Raw genomic sequence first — 16,837 nt, 5'->3', positions numbered from 1 at the left:
CTGATTGATCAGTGCCAGGCCAGGGGGTCATTAGTCATTGCAGCTGGTCCTGAGGTCATTGTGGCATCATTTGTTTGGTTTTGCTGCTTTTCTGTGCCTGGAGTTGAAACACAACTGAAGCCTAGATGTATTTGGTTTGGGTCAAAACTTCATTGTCTGGAGTCTTAATGCTTAAGGGCTACCACATGACTAGTAACAGGCCAGGGCAGGAAAGATCCGAACCGCGTTACCAGCCATAAGAAAGGTTAGGAGGTCTGAAGTGACCACGTGACCAGTGGGAGGAAAGGTTAGGGGAGGAAAGGTTACCCTGGGGGCGAGGACCTTGTTTTCCCAGTTTTGCCTGTTGCTGGGCACCCAGGGCTTTCTGCCCTGATGACCGTCTGTACCTGGCCCATTGTCCTTGCTCTACTCATGCCTGTCCAACAGCCTTCCACAGTTTCAACAGGAAATATATCTGCATTGATAGAAATTAGCAGGCTGGTTGAAGAAGCTGGATGGTCTTAGTGAAGAGGTGTGGTGTGACTTAGCCTAGGGTATATAAGAGAGGTACTAAAGTATTGTGGGTAAGACCTCAGGCTACGCTTTTGTTTCCAGATCTCAGAGTGAGGTATAGAATCCCCCACCTCCTGAGGAATAAATTAGTAAATACACATAAAGTGCTTGGAACAAAGACTAGCTTATATAAATGTTATAGGTATTATGGTTAGGGCATACAGCTCCTTCTCTTTCTTTCAGTTTCTGTTAGGTGTTTCTTAACAGTGGCACATGCTAAGTCCTATCTTTAGGGCCAGATATACTATTTGTCTCTACAATGAGTAATACAGTTATTAAAATCTCTAGTTATTGGTTTTCAGACTCAACCTATAAGACTTAATTATAGCTGCAGAGCAGAGAGTATGTGCTAGAAGCCTCCACGAAGTAAATGTTGTGGGGGTTGGGAGAATACAGATGCTCTAATTCCCTCCTTAACAAACAGGAAGTCCAGAAATGTTGCTTATAGTTGATGGGCCAGGAAATTTATGCATAAGTCTGTAATAGAGGAAATTTTAAAAAAGTGACTGTTAGAGAGTGGAGAGTGAGGAGAGGAGGGTGATGGCACAAGTGTGGAAATTGTGCCCCTCCCTCCCCCACCACCAGTTTCATGATGGGGATGACCAGACCAGCAGGGGGAGGCAGGGAAGAAACCTAGGAGTGTGTGGATGTGATTTTTACCCTCAGGATAGTCCTAGGGAAAGGGAGGGCTTACTAGATAGAGCTCCTAAAAGTACACAGTAAATGCACCGAGTGGCCAGATTATTATGATCTCTGAACACATAATAATCTGGCTACTCAGTGTGTGTGTGTGTGTGTGTGTGTGGGTGGGGTCCGGCCAGCCTGGCTAGGGGGAGGGGACATGGGCGGTTGGCCGGCCTGCCTGCTGGTCGAACTCCTGGTTGAGGGGACAATTTGCATATTAGCCTTTTATTATATAGGATATACACTGAGTGGCCAGATTATTATGCATTCGGAGATCATAATAATCTGGACACTCAGTGTATATTACTTACTAGAATTATGGAGGCAACTACTACAAGAAGAAAAACCAGAAATGATTGCAAGTGCCTATTTTGGGGAATGGAGATAGGATGGGAGAAATAAGGAAAACTTTTTTTCTTTCCTTTACAGTTTAAATTTGTTTCATTGTGTAGATAATTACTTTATAATGACAAAAGAATAAATGACATTTTATAGAATGCCACTTTTATTTATTCAGTAGTCATTCAGTAAACATTTGAATGCCTGCTATGTGCCAGGTAGTAGGAAGGGCTTGTTTGGTATTTTACTTTTTTAAAAGTTATTTCTGTCCTGGCCGGGTGGCTCAGTTGGTTGGAGCATCTCCTGTACACCAAAAGGTGGTGGGTTTGATTCCCAGTCAGGGCACATACCCAGGTGGTGGGTTCCATCCTGTTGGGTGCATGTGGGAGGCAGCCGATCGATGTTTCTCACACACCTCTCTCTCTCTCTCTCTCTCTCTCTCTCTCTCAAATCAATAATAATAATTTAAAAATCTCTTTAGTACTCTGAGTTATTTCGTTCAGTACTGGAATTTATGAATGGTATTATTTTGTGGACTTTTGAGGTATTATTATCTCGGTAGTGTTTATCCTTTGGTTTATTTCCTAGGTTCATTGTCCCCATTTCTTGCGTGATCTGTAATGACATCATGGCCTATATGTTTGGATTCTTCTTTGGTCGGACCCCACTCATCAAGGTAAATGGATCACCCTAACATGAACTATCACCATAAGGGGGGAAGGGTGATGCTCTCAAAACGAGTAGATCAGCTTGGGAAACAGAGGAGATCTAGCTGGTGTGTATGTCTTCATGTCATCCTGGAGAAAGGTGATACTACATTAGTTTTAAAGAAAAAACAAAGGGAAACATCGACAGTTACCCACAAGAAAATAAAAAGCTAATAAAGAAAATTCATGCCCTGACCAGTTTGGCTCAGTGGATAGAGCGTCGGCCTGTGGACTGAAAGGTCCCAGGTTCGATTCGGTCAAGGGCATGTACCTTGGTTGCGGGCACATCCCCAGTTGTAGGTGTGCAGGAGGCAGCTGATCGGTGTTTGTCTCTCATCGATGTTTCTAACTCTCTATTCCTCTCCTTTCCTCTCTGTAAAAAAATCAATAAAATATATATATATTAAAAAAAAAAGAAAATTCAAATATCAAAAATTCAAAAACTAAGAGAAATGGACAGAAACAGAAAAGAGAAAATCAGAATTGCTCAAACTCAGGAGAAACTTATAGAAAGAAAAAAATGAATAAAGACTAAAATACTTGGTGCCTAAGGAAGAATAGAGTCAAATGTAAATTTAAAAAGTTATAGTGTTTTATGAATAATCTATTTTGAGTTAATTTTTTCTTAATTACTTTTATTTTATTATTTTTAAATTCTTTATTATTGTTAAATTCTTTATTGTTAAATTCTTTATTCTTTATTCTTTAAGTATTATATGTCTCCTTTTTCCCTCATTGACTTCTCCCAGTCTCCTCCTGCCCGCCCCCAGCACAGGCCCTCACCCCTCTATTGTCTGTGTCCATTGGTTATACTTATATACATGTATATAAGTCCTTTGGTTGACTTCTTATCTCCCTCTCCCCCCCTCTGCCTTCCCTCTGATTGAGTTAATTTTTATATGTGATGTGAAATTAGGGTCCAAGTTCATGGTTTTGCACATAAATATTTGTTTATTCCAGCAAAAAATAAAATATTTTTATAGACTATATAAGTATATTTTGGGGGCTTTGATATGAATTTGAGTATTGCTATTTAATTAGTATACTGTTCTATAATATAATTAAATGATTTGAATGACCACTTCAAGAAAGGAAACTGAGGGGAATCAGGCAGGGAACAAGGAAACCAAGCATGGAGGTATTTTAGAAGGTGAGGTGATTAACAGAGAGTTTTAACAAATATTCATTGTCCCAAAGCCAAAGAATCAAAATTCCCTCTGCTAAGAACTTGTTCTCTGTCCACAGCTGTCGCCGAAGAAGACCTGGGAAGGCTTCATTGGGGGCTTCTTTGCAACTGTGCTGTTTGGCCTTCTGGTAGGTGGTGGCTCTCTAGTAGGTGGGGGAGTGACAGAAGCCTCATACCCATCTTTGAAGCTTGTCCAGGGCTAGAGGGCATGTCTCCCAAGGCCATGGACTCTGTCCTGGATGGGGACTTTGCTCTGAAGAGGGGCACCAGCATGGCACACTCTGTAACTGGCACAGGGAGCACCAGCTGGTCTTCATCTGCCAGTTTTCAAGCAGGGTCTTGGTAGTCTAGGAGCAGGGGCCATATGCACCTGTACTTCTCTCTTGCCGATGCATGCAACACTCAGCAGGTGGCACTCTTGTCCAGGCATTTGCTATGTCAAGGTCTGGGTGATTGGCACTGGCGAGTAAGGGGTGGGGTGAAATATGCCACTCCAGCTCAGATTTTCTCTTTTGTGTGCCCTGCTCATAGTGGATGATCTCCCAGCCGTTTTAAGAACACCATTCCCTGCTCTGACCCAGACCATTCTCCCCTTTCTGTGTTGTCCATCTGTCCTTCAGTGTTAGCTTCCTTACCTTAATGCTCTTCAGTTTTCTTCCTCCTGGCTGCCTGCCTCTCCCTATACAGTTTCCTCACCTCCTGCCTCCAGTGAGCACCAAGTTAAGAGATTCTGAGAAAATGGACTGTAGCTCTCCAAGTGGGTAGAAGCGTCTTATAGTTCCTTCACCACATTCCATGTTTCTCAGGTCTTTCCTGGATTCAGTCAGCACAGGAATGTTTGAGCAAGTATGTATGTGTACAACCTCAACAGGGTGTGGCCTCCCTCCCTCAGTTCAGGTAAAATGTGGTGAAACCTAAACCTCTGATTCAGCGCGTGGCTTGCAGTTAGAAGGTGCTAGGCACTGTAAGGGACATGGGAAAACCAGGTGTCTGCTGCCCAGGCAGGGTGGCCGAACTTGTCTCCTTTGCCTGTCTCTCTGTTCTTCATCCTCAGCTGTCCTATGTGATGTCTGGGTACAGATGCTTTGTCTGCCCCGTGGAGTACAACAATGACACCAACAGCTTCATGGTGGACTGTGAACCCTCGGACCTGTTTCGCTTACATGAGTACAACATTCCTGAAGTGATCCAGTCGGTCATTGGCTGGGTATGTGCCACTTCCGTGGAGGGAACTAACCTCAGTGGGATAGTGACTACAGGAGAGAGCCCCCTCTCCACCACTCAGAAAAGCCACCTTCCCTTCCCCAAAGTTGTGGCCCCAGGATGAAGGAGAATTGTTAAGTCTGTTTACAGTGAGGACAGGAGGAGACTTTTCTTCCTACTTCAAATCATTAGGACCAGTGATTCTCCAAGTGTGCTTTGGGGATTCCTGGAGGACCCTAAAATCCTTTCAGGGGTTCTCTGAGGTCACAACTATCCTATACAATAAAAGCCCAGTGACTGAATGGCAGAACGACCAGAATGACCGGTCGACCAGTCACTATGACGCGCACTGACCACCAGGGGGAAGACACTCAACGCAAGAGCTGCCTCTTGGTGGTCAGTGCGCTACCACAGTGGGAGTGCCGCTTGGCTGACCAGGATGAGCAGCTGCTCCCTCTGCAAACCCCGGGCCGACAGGCAGGAACCCAGGCTGCTATTGTCGCCTCCTTGCCCCAGGTTCCTCCTCCTCACTCCCTGCTGCCTCTTCCAGACGCCTGCAGGCTGCACAGTGCCACCGCTGCCGGGTAACCCCGGAGGCTGGGAGGTGGGTTCGTGGCCACTGTGGGACTGAGGACTACTCTGCCGCCTCGCAGTGCTATTGTCCCTGGGCCCGGCCCCGACTGGGTCCCCTGGAGAGACAAGTGCTCTGGCTCCACGGAAGATGCCGGACTAGGGAGCAGCCGCTCAGAGGGTGGGTCCACAGCCATTCGGCTGACTGGGATGAGCGGCACTCCCATAGCAGGCTGATTCCCACAGGCTACACCCCCCACCAGTGCACAAATCCCATGCACTGGGCCTCTAGTTTTTATAATAATACAGTGACATTATTTGCCTTGTCCACTTTGTTGACAAAAGCAGTAGTGGGTAAACCTGTGGGCAACTTAGCATGGATGAAGGTGGTGGCATCAAACTGGAATAAATCATTGGAGTCTTCATGCTACACCCTCTCAATAAAAATAAGCCAGTTCCTTTTAAGGATGTCTTTGGTGAAATAGTAAAATTATTAATCTTATTAAATTTTGACCCTTGAGTACACACCTTTCTAATATTCTTTATACCAAAACAGCATAAAACACTTCTGCTGAATACTGAAGTTTACCTAAAGGAAAAGTGTGTAGGCACTTCCTTAACTTATGAACTGGCTTAGCTGTTTTTTTTTTTTAAAATTTATTTTTGTTTTGTTTTTTAAATATATTTTTATTGATTTCAGAGAGGAAGGGAAAGGGAAAGAGAGATAGAAACATCAATGATGAGAGAGAATCATTGATGGGCTACCTCCTGCATGCCCCCCACTGGGGATCGAGCCTGCAACCCGGTCATATGCCCTACCAGGAATCAAATCATGACCTGGTTATAGGTGGATGCTCAACTACTGAGCAACACTGGCTGGGCCTAACTGCTTTTTTTTTTTTTTATATATTTTTATTGATTTCAGAGAGGAAGGGAGAGGAAGAGAGAGATAGAAACATAAATGATGAGAGAGAATCATTGACCGGCTGCTTCCTGCATGACCCCTATTGGGGATCAAGCCCACAACCCAGGCATGTGCCCTTGACCGGAATCAAACCTGGGACCTTTCAGTCCCCAGGCCGACACTCTACCCACTGAGCCAAAACAGCTAGGACCCTAGCTGCTTTTTTATAGAAACAATTTTTACTTGAAAAGAACTGACAAACTATAGTGTTTTAGACTGGATAGTTGGCAGACATTTTTCTTGAAAATGAATGAAATGAGCCCGTCACTTCGAGGAAAACAGTTAACAGTAATTGTCAACACTGATAAAATGTGGCTTTCATGTGAGTGTAGAATTTTAGAAAGTGTGTGCCTTCTATGAGCTTGACAGCATCCTAATACTTAAAGGGTTTTCTGATAAGATCTGTGGTAGCTTTAATACATAATGTTTTGACATTGTATAGCTAAATGTGCCTGCATTTGGAAGGTTGACATAACTCAGTGAATGGATTCACACAGTCAGGCATGGGTAAAAGATCCATTCAGAGTGTTAGATAGACCAGTGGATTTTAATTTAAGAGTATAAAAGTTCATTGATAGGATTTCAGATTTCACATTGCACCAAATTTGTAAGGAACTACCACTTATCAAATTCTGGTGTAGTGTCAAAGAATACCCATAATTATCTGAAAAGATAGTGCCAAAATACTCTTCCTCTTTTCAACTACATATCTGTGTAAGGCTGGATTTACTTCATATACTTTAACCAAAACAATATATCAAAAAATTAAATGCAGAATATCTTAATGCCTTCTATTAAGCAGACATTAGAGATTTTTAAAAAGTCAGTCTTCTTACTAACTATGTTTTTTTTTTGGGGGGGGGGATATAGTTAATTGCATAAAGAGTTACTTATGTTCATATGTAATAAGCCTGGCCTGTAGGCATCTTGACTTTTACTTCATTTATTCTTCTCAGAAAATCGTCCGGATGTACCCTTTCCAGATTCACAGCATTGCCCTCTCCACATTTGCCTCGCTCATCGGCCCCTTTGGAGGGTTCTTTGCAAGTGGATTCAAACGAGCCTTTAAAATCAAAGTAAGAAAACCCTCTGTTCCTCTCATTGTCAACCAGCCAAGCCCTTCTTCACCTGTCTTCTGCCTTCCTCCCCCTGCCCCACCCTGTCAACTACAACCTCTTCAAAATACTAGGCTATTAATGTGTGCTCTCACCCATGCACAGAATTTAGGTAGCTTACATAAAAAGACATTGTTTCCGGGAAAATTCAATAGTTGGATTTTCCACTTATTTGTTAATATCTTACCTCTTTCTTAAAAACGACATTTTTTAAAAATTTCTTTATTGATTAAGGTATCACATATTTGTCCTCGTCCCCCCATTTCCATCCCACCCCCCTCCCCACACATGCCCCCACCCCCCTGTTGTCCTTAACCGCCGGTTGGGCTCATATGTCTGCACACAAGTCCTTTGGTTGATCTCCCCCTTTACCCCCACCCTTCCCTCCCCTCCCCCTGAGGCCCGACAGTCTGATCCATGCCTCCTTGTTTCTGGGTCTGTTCTTGTTCATCAGTCTATGTTGTTCATTATTTCCCCTAGATGAGTGAGATCATGTGCTATTAGAAATACACTTATAAGAACTGAAAATGAGACAAGCAATAATGGTTATGGTGACAGGCAAATGAATCGGTCTGTAGTGAAAAACGACATTTTTGTAACTTAAGATTGTGTCCTATTATAGCCTCAGCATTTGAGTCAATGCTTACTTCTCACTTAGTTTCTCTCAGCTACTCAGGGCAGTAGCTGGCCATTGAGGTGGGACCACAGGCCAGGGTTTGATCTTGGCTGAGCGAGACTCACCAGTTCTTCTCCTGCCTCTCACAGGACTTTGCCAATACTATTCCTGGCCACGGAGGCATCATGGATCGCTTTGACTGCCAGTATCTGATGGCCACCTTTGTCAACGTGTACATCGCCAGTTTTATCAGGTACATGCCTTTCCCTCTGCACCGAGTTGGTGGGTTTTTAAATAGGGTGAAAGTCTAGAATTGTAGCTATATCTCAGTTTTAGTGAAAAGCATTCTAAATATAAATGCCGTTTTCCATTGCTACTATTTACTTATGGATTCCCGAGCCCCTCTGCCCCTTTAGTAGAGAATCCAGAGGTTGAAGCAGCCACTTGGATAATCAGCCCTAGAAGTTGCTGGGCCCCATCAGTGCATTTTATCACATTCTCTTCCAGGGGCCCGAACCCAAGCAAGCTGATTCAGCAGTTCATGAACTTGCGGCCAGAACAGCAGCTCCACATCTTCAGCACACTCAAGTCTCACCTGATCGACAAGGGGATGCTGACAGATTCCACAGAGGACTAGTAGGGGCCACGCAGGGCTGAGAGAGCAGGACTGAGCGAGGGGGTGGGGCACCAAGGCCAGCCCAGCTGCTGTGACTGAAATGATGACAAGGCTTCAACTCACTGTCTTTTTTTAATTTTATTTTTAATTTTTTGGTAGAGTGTTTTTTATCTGTGGGTTTTTTTTTTAAAAAAAATTCTGTATATACAGTCTATTTGCTTATGATTTGGGTTGTGAGTAACCTACAGCTTTGAGTTGGAAAGAAGTCATAGGGATGAAACTATTTGGGTTTTTGAAACAGAAGTTTTAAAAACCTGGCAGACAGTGTTGCCCAGGTACTTCTGGTCTCATCAGTTGAACTGGGCTCGATCGGGGAGTGGCTGTTCATGTGTTCCGACCCCGTCGGCGTCCCCCATACCTGTACTCCCCCTTCTCCCCAGCAGGGAGGAGGTGCACAGCTTGGATGTCTTTGCCAGGAGAGCTTTCACCCGAGCTGCCCGGTAATCCTGCCTGGAGCTCCAGGGGTCTGCCTGCTGTGGGCTGGAGGGACAAAGGCTTCTTCTCAGATCAGCATTCTGTCCATGTGAAATCCTGGGGAACCTGAGCTCTGCTTTAAGATATGGGTTCACCTTATTTCATCACAGACTGAGAAGTTTTCTTGAGAGAGCACGCAACATTATTTATAATAGTCTGGTAGAAAACACCACACTGCTAATATTTCAAGTGTATACAGTAGCATGTACTGTAACCGAGGCCCTTCCCCCATGTTTAGGCTCATGGCTCCTAGGGGGCAGTCTGCTCACTGTCTTTTCAGGGACGATGGTGTTCATGCTTGTGCTGGGGACTGGCTGCTGCTGAATCCTCTCTGGGGCTTGCCCGTTAGACAGGGAGCAGAGGGCTTCTGGTTTGTGCCCCGTTGCCTGACTGACCGCCCACGTAGCTGCTGTATTGTATATATATATTACTCCTGAGGCAAATGTGTATTGTGTATGTTTTAAAGATCACTTATTTCTTACAGCGATTTCAATTGCCAAGTCTTCTTCACTGAAATCACAAAGTCCTGCTTAAAACTCTGGAAAACCCAACCCAATTAGAGCTTTAACTATTGTGAAGATTAAATGCACACTTTTTATATAACGTGACCAGTTAAATGTAGTTTATATTTTACTGCGGGACCTTATTTTTAAAAAAACAACAACTGTGATTTACTTTGTTTCCCTTCTTAATGAGAGGGATGAGGTTGACTTCGAGAAAGGGGAACAGGAGAGAGAACTTGGTGCCCCAATGTGTTCAGTTGTTCTGTGCCACGGTTGTTCTCATTGCCAAATGAGCATGACGGCTTGCTTTAGCACCTGGCTTGGTGCCAGTCTGTTTTGTTTCTGTTTAAATTAGCCTTCCTGCCTCCCTGAGCTTACACGCAGCCCAGATCCTGGGGCAGAGACCGCTCGACCTTCCACACGCATGCAGCATTGACAGGGCCTTTCTTCTGAACCTTCACTTCCATTTTAGCACATGGCTCCTCTCTTTCAGGTCCAAGTGCCCCTTACAAACATGTGTTTTTGTCTTGCATGGGCTTTTGTCCTGGCTGTGGACCCTGGGTGTTTGGGATGCATCCCTCTCTGCGTTCTTGTTTTCTGAGGTCTTCTAACTCCAGTCTTCCATGATCCTGGCTGAGCAAGGTCATGTTGCAGAGGCAGCTGTGGGTAATGAGTCATGTCCTGGGCCCCCAAAAGCAAGTGTTTGCCTGTCTTTTCTAAATGTTTATCCTTAAGATGAGGCAGTGTCTCAGCAATGAATTAAGGCGGTGATTAGGAATGAACCTGGTTTTCTTATTGAAGAACGAGCTTGGTCTCCTGAACTGGGACAGAAAGGCACCTCATTGTCTCGTGCTGCCCGCTGTGGGCATGGTGGGGTCCTTGGGGGCAGGCGTCTCGGCGGGAGCCCAGCAGCAGGCGAGTCACTCAGGGTTGCGTTTGGGATCAGGGTGCCTGGCACGTTTCTTTGTGGAAGTGGTTGCTGATAGGGTGTCCGGAGGTCCTGGGGGTCCTGGGAAGCTGAAGGTGGTTGCTCACCAGAGCTGCCAGCAAGAATGCCAGGGGGTCAGCTTGGGGTTTTTGTTTTTGGAGTTCTCCACGTTCTCTCTGGTGAGATAGGAGTTTCTTGGGGGGGTGGGGGGGGAGGGGGCAGTCTGGAAAGCAGTGTCTATGTAGCACAACGTTTTTCTTTCTTCCATTTATTGATGATATTTCATCATTAAGATAAGATTCAAGAGACTATTTTAACACATACCTGTGCAGATCTTAATGGCACACTTACTTCAGATCCATTTTGTGTGTGTGTGAGAAATAAAATGCGACTGAAACTGTGCCCTCTCTCCTCGCGAATTCAGTTTCTCACTCCCATGCATGGCTTTATGTTCCCCACTTGATTTGTATTCATAAGTGCTGTGCCAAATGCTGTGCCTGGTTTAGAGATTTTTGTTTTGTTTTCCAGTTTGAATCCTATATATTCTCATAACGACCTTCCGAGGTGCCTCGATGAGAGCCACGGGCACCTTGCTGGTGAGGAAGTTGAGGGCCAGAGGGGAGAGAGATTCCCAGGGTCCCCGGGTGGACTCCAGTCTCTATCGTAGCGTCTGCCCACCAGGACAAGGACTAGATCGTCCCAGCCCCACTTGCCTTTGTGAAAGTGGCAAAAGTGCATCTGAAATTTTGCACCATTTCTTCCCTCAAGCTTAGGAGGCCTGACCTGTGACAGGTTGGAGCTGAAGTTGCTGTTAGTTCATAAGCAGTGATACAAAGGAGCTGATGAACAAGGGCGTTAGAGCAACCGGGGCTCTTCTGCAGAGGGCTGAGCCTGGGCGCCCTCCCTGGTGAGTGTTTAATTGTTGAGAGTATTACAGATGTGAATCCCCCTCCACCCATTTCTCCCCTCCACCCTGCCCCCGCCCCCGCCCTTCCCCACACTGTTGTCTGTGTCCGTGGGTTATGCATATATGCATATACTAGTAAGTTCTTTGGTTAACCTCTTGCCATCCCCCCCCACTCCCCCTTCCCTCTGAGATCTGTCAGTCTGTTCCATGCTTCCATGTTTCTGGTCCTATTTTGTTCGTCAGTTTATTTTGTTCATTAGATTCCACATATGAGTGAGATCATGTGACACTTGTCTTTCTCTTTCTGGCTTATTTCACTTAGCATAATGTTCTCCAGTTCCATCCATGCTGTTGCAAAGGGTAGAGTTACTTCTTTTTTACTGCTACAAAGTATTCCACGGTGTAAATGTACCACAGGGTTTTTTTTTTAATCCACTCATCTACTGATGGGCACTTGGGCTGTTTCCAGATCTTAGCTGTTGTAAGTAATGCTGCTATGAACATAGGGGTGCATATATTCTTTCTCATTGGTGTTTCAGGATTCTTAGGATATATTCTCAGAAGTGGGATCGCTGGGTCAAATGGCAGTTCCATTTTTACTTTTTTTGAGGAACCTGGTGAGTTCTTCTTGTCACTACTCACAGGACACCCACGTCTTTCCCTTTGTGTGCACGTGCCGCCTCAGCATCACAGATGTACACACGTTCTGGGCCTTATTTATGTTTTTGATTTTTTTTTTGGCCAGTTTTATATTCTGAACCTTTTAGTATCTACAGTGTAACTATATTTAAAACATTTAGAGTTGTACAATTCTATAATGTATGTTTGAAACTAGTGTCTCTGTCAGAAGGGGTGAAATGCACCTTTAACTTTATACAAGTAGACTTTGAAACCACTTCAATGGTATTTATCTTTTCCCACCGGGCCTCCTGTCCTGTAAACTGACTTATATTATGCAAGGAGATTCCAAAGGTATGTTTTAAGGGAGCTTAAGCAAACCCTGCGATTTGAGTCTAAGCTAGTTGCTGAGTTGGCCGGAGGCCAATTCGAGTGGATCCTTGAGTTCAGATCTTCAGACTGTCAGTGAGTCCTGGCAGGCCCAGGAACATCCCTGGTGCGGACGGGTGGGTGGGGGAGGATGTGAATGACTCAGGGCAGAGAGCACCACTCTCAGGAAACTGCACAGTGGCCTTGCTCCCTAAGAAGCCTGCCCAAGGTCAGTTTGATAAGGGAGTGGTTTTCGCCGCCAGTGTGATAGTCATTGCTGGAACTTCTTCCTGTGTCACCACTGCCTTTTGTTTTTTGGGGTAACTCACATCTGTGTCCACCTTGTGATTATGTGCTGAGAGAAGGGTGGAGTGGGGAGGGGCGAGGTCACTTGTACCCAGGGTTCCTGTTCTTCCGAAGTCAGGGTGTCCAGGTGACCGTCGCGGACACCTCACAAGACAGTAAGCCCTGGCAGACTGTCACTGTGCTGTCTGCAGCAGGGGCTCTGAGGGAGCAGCTGGAACAAACCGTGACGGAGGCCCTGGGGCAGGCTGAGTGCAGCGGTTAGGAAGACAGATGTTGGGCTCAAACTGGGTCTGGGGATGGCTAAGTGCAACTCGGGCCCAGCTGGGTCTGAGAACAGCGCCTCCCTTTTGGGATTAGTGTGAGGATTTACGAGCTAATACACATAAGCATTTAGCACCGGGCCTGGCACACAGTAAGTGCTCAGTCAATGGTAGTTGTCTTTGTTGCACTCAGCTGGTAATTTGAACCCAAGGTGCTGTAATGCCAGAGACTGAGTTCTCGGCCACTGCACTGCCACCTGCCCTGCACGCGGGAAAGCGGCCGCACTGTCCTGGGAGGAGCAGCCCACAGTGGCTGGTGCTGTGCTTCATTTAGAAGGCCAGCCTGACGAGAGGAATGAGGACGTGAGGGTGCTTTGAAATTCATACTGAGCGGGAATGGTGTGCCTGAGGTCTTGCCCACTTCCTGCTGCCCCTGGTCTGGACTTGCCCCTTGCTGGGGTGCCTCAACTCCGTGGGCGGTGAGGGCCTCTCTGTGATTCGCTCAGGACCCCAACTCCCCCTCTGGCCAAGGGCCTTGCTCTGCACACACAGCTCAGGAGCCTGCAGCGGTGCCCTGTACGAGTGGACAGCTCCAACCAGAGAGAGTGGAGAAAGAGAGCCACCTCTGTGGCAGATGAGAATACAGACAGGACGCCTGAAAGCTCTGCCCACACCCTGACAACGCAACAAGTCGGGGCCTTTGTTTCACGCTTTCCTAAAAGTATTAGCAGGAGAGAAGCAGGTGCCCACTGAGGGTAGATGATGTGGGGTGCTCCTGTTGGGTTGTAGGTTCGCAAAGGATCACGTGGGTGATTCAGGAATGAAGGGAGAACAGGCAGTCGACTGCGTGAGAAATACTTAATTTCATTTTCTGGAAGGAGACGGGGAGTTGGGGAGTGTATGTGTGTGTGAGGCGGAGGTTTCTTCACTTTGAAGGAATGGTGTGGACAAAGGGGACCTATGACATTCTCAAGCCCCTGGAATAGTAATAACTCGGAACTGCCGGCTGGACTGGGAACTGTTTCCTGGGTGTCAGTGGGGAATGAAGACCAGATCCAAAGGCCACTGTGTTCATGGCCTCTCCCCTTCAGTTAATTCACGAGGCCATGGTTATGCAGGAATGAGGAGAACGTGTTGTGGTGTTTAGTAAGCAGCTGCTGGGAGGGACTGGCCATGGGCTTGCCCTCTCGTCCTTCTGGGCTGGCGCTTGCTCCCTCATCGTTACAGCTAATAGACCAGGCGGTTTTTATCTGTAGAGAAAAAGGCTCCCAACTGGGACAAAGGCCCCCTGACAGGGCCCCGGCAGGGGCCTCCCCGCATGGGGCAGGGCCGAGCCCTTTGCAGCCTTCCCTGGACGTAGAGCTCAGAGGGCCCGCTGGGTTGAGCTTTCTGCTGATTCTGTCCCAAGTGAAATGGTGTTTGCTGATACCATCTGCATCGCTGTCTCTGCCCTTGACTGCGGGAACGCTTATGTCTCACCTCCGTTAGGTTCCTGTGCGGGGTTTGCTGGCTCTGTGCCAAGGAACACCAGCCCAGAAAGGGAGTTGAGAGCATTTCCTAGCTGCTGTGCCCTTTACCTGATGGGGCGTTTCCCTAGATCCGCGTGCTTGTGGCACAGCCGTCGTCTCTGCACCCTCTGATCAGTGTTGGACCATACATGTAGACTCCTCCCCACCGCAGTGTCAGAACATGATGGACTGTACATTGGAAAGTACCTTATTTATACACCTGAAAGTTCCAGTTACACAAATAAACATCTATTAAATTCTGGATCCCGTGTGCTTCCTAAGGGGGAGTGCTGACTTGGCGGGAGATGGGGGGTTGGTTGTGTGGAACCAGCGTCCCTTCCCAGGTGCTGCCAGCCCTTAGAGGCACGCTCTGCCCTGGGCCTTGGCCGCCTGCTCCCCTGGCTTTCCTCCTGCTCCGTGGCTGCTCCTCCGCAGCCACCTTCCTGAGGTCTCTTCTCCAGCCTGGCCCTTTGATGGTGGCTCTCTGCCTGCAAGGAACTCTCTCCTGGCTGTTCTCACCCACTCTTAGGGCTCCGATGAACACACCCACGATTTCAGGTCCGAGTTCACAGTTCACATGTACCTACAAGGCCTCTTTATATGGGCTTTGCATAAGCAAATCCAAACCTGGCCCTTTACCTACACCTGCCCCACTCAGTGTACTTTACCCCACCCCCAGTCTGTTCATAAGCCCATCACGAGGAGTGAGCTCTCACTCCTCCGTAGCCAGGCCTGCCCCTCCCACCTTCATTCTGACCGCCAGCCTGGCCACCTCTCTGCTCCGCTCCGCACTCTACCGCTGGGCGAGCTTTCTCCACGAGATGCCTTCCCATGGCCTTGTCAGAGTTCAGCCTTGTGCACGAGGTTCCCCGGGCCGGCCCATCCGACCCCCATGCTCGGGGTGCCCTCACAGACACGTTGGTGCACGTCCTTCTTTGTTCCAGGTGCCCTGGTCTGGCCATCACACGTGCTGCTTCCTCCGCCCGGTTTCCTTCTGCCCCGCCCTCCCCGGCTCCCCTCGGGCTGCTGAACTCCTGCTCCCCGTCAGTCACACCACTGCAGCACCTGCTCTGGGAGGCCCATGTGCTCCCCACCCCAGGACTTGGCTTTCCTGGTGAGACTGTGGGCCCTGGTGGTGGCTGGAGGAGCCCTGAGTCTGAAGTCCTGCGAGCCATCGGCCAGCCCTACAGGCTAATGCTTGGACCTCCAGGTTGTTTGCCTTTGGGACAGGGGTTTTGGCCTTTCTGGTCCCCAGAAACTCCAGGTGTTTACTTCCTTTTCTAAATCCAACAAAATTTGACTCGAAGCCATGAGTTTCCAAGGTTGACGAGGAACCCAGCATTAGTTACTTTCCAGGCTGCCGTGTTCTCTTGCACCAGGAGCCCAGGGCCCGTGTGGTGCTGGGGACGTGGTGGGGCCCCCAGTCTCAGTCCACCTGCTGAAGGTTCTCCTCCAGGCCTGTGAGGTCCATGGGCTCGCTCTGGGGAGGCCCCTGTCAGTGGCGTCAGGACCCACCTTCCCTAGGCACCCGTGCAGCCATCTGCACCTGGCGACCTTCCACCTCAGATCCTGACTGTCTTCACACGTTTAACAAACTCTGTGGAGTTCTTGCTCTGGGCTTGTCCCCATCTGGACACCGGAAATGCAGCAACAGTCCCTACCCTCATGAAGCTCATTTTAGGAGAGGGTGGCAAACATGGGAAAAGCATGTTAGATGGAGAAAATGTAGCCAGGAGAGCGGAACAGGGAGTGCTGCTGGGAGAGGTTGCATTTTTATAAACAGGGTGATCAGGGATGGGCTTGCTGATGAGGTGGTGTTTGGGCAGATGGACACCTGCAGGATGTTGTGTGTGTGTGTGGGGGGCGCGGGGGGAGTTCCAGGCAGGTGCACAGCAAGTGTGAACACACCTGTGTTTTCAAGGAGCTGCAGTGGTGGGTGAAGCAGGTGAGTGGGGAGGGGCAGTGGTGGGAAATGAGGTGGGGGAGAGAGTAGCTAAATCCCCAGGGCCATCAGCAGATGAGTGGATTAAAAAACTGTGGTACATCTACACAATGGAATACTACGCTGCGGTAAAAAAGGAGTTCTTACCATTTGCAACAACATGGATGGAGATGGAGAGCATTATGCTAAGTGAAATAAGCCAGGCAGAGAAAGATAAATATCATATGATCTTACTCATTTGTGGAATATAATGAACAACATAAACTGATGAACAAAAAATAGATCCAGAGACAGAGAAACATCAATCAGAACATCAAACCTCAGGGAAGGTAGGGGATGGTGGGGGTTAGGGGGAGAGATCAACCAAAGGACTTATATGCATGCATATAAGCCTAATCAATGGACACAGA

General features: G+C 47.5%; 1 protein-coding gene and 1 long non-coding RNA gene across 2 annotated transcripts in view; both read left to right on the top strand.

The window, feature by feature from the left end:
* Nucleotides 1–9,694, top strand: part of CDS2 (CDP-diacylglycerol synthase 2) — a 47,542-nt gene extending 37,848 nt beyond the window's left edge. Inside the window, exons 8-13 of the mRNA XM_008141066.3 lie at nucleotides 2,164–2,251; nucleotides 3,528–3,596; nucleotides 4,523–4,675; nucleotides 7,162–7,281; nucleotides 8,086–8,189; nucleotides 8,444–9,694. Of these exons, the coding sequence (XP_008139288.2) occupies nucleotides 2,164–2,251; nucleotides 3,528–3,596; nucleotides 4,523–4,675; nucleotides 7,162–7,281; nucleotides 8,086–8,189; nucleotides 8,444–8,573 (664 nt within the window). The 3' untranslated portion in view covers nucleotides 8,574–9,694. The remainder of the gene's footprint in view (nucleotides 1–2,163; nucleotides 2,252–3,527; nucleotides 3,597–4,522; nucleotides 4,676–7,161; nucleotides 7,282–8,085; nucleotides 8,190–8,443) is intronic.
* A 1,027-nt stretch (nucleotides 9,695–10,721) lies between these two features.
* LOC129151028 (uncharacterized) lies at nucleotides 10,722–14,747 on the top strand. Its single transcript, XR_008557837.1, has 2 exons — nucleotides 10,722–11,113; nucleotides 11,286–14,747. It is a non-coding gene; the product is annotated as an uncharacterized LOC129151028 (long non-coding RNA).
* Nucleotides 14,748–16,837: the final 2,090 nt, after the last annotated feature.

Source organism: Eptesicus fuscus, chromosome 12 (genome assembly GCF_027574615.1).
Source record: "Eptesicus fuscus isolate TK198812 chromosome 12, DD_ASM_mEF_20220401, whole genome shotgun sequence".
Classification (NCBI taxonomy): domain Eukaryota; kingdom Metazoa; phylum Chordata; class Mammalia; order Chiroptera; family Vespertilionidae; genus Eptesicus; species Eptesicus fuscus.
The sequence above is the reverse complement of the archived record's forward strand: the minus strand, read 5'-3'. Positions and strand labels throughout refer to the sequence as shown.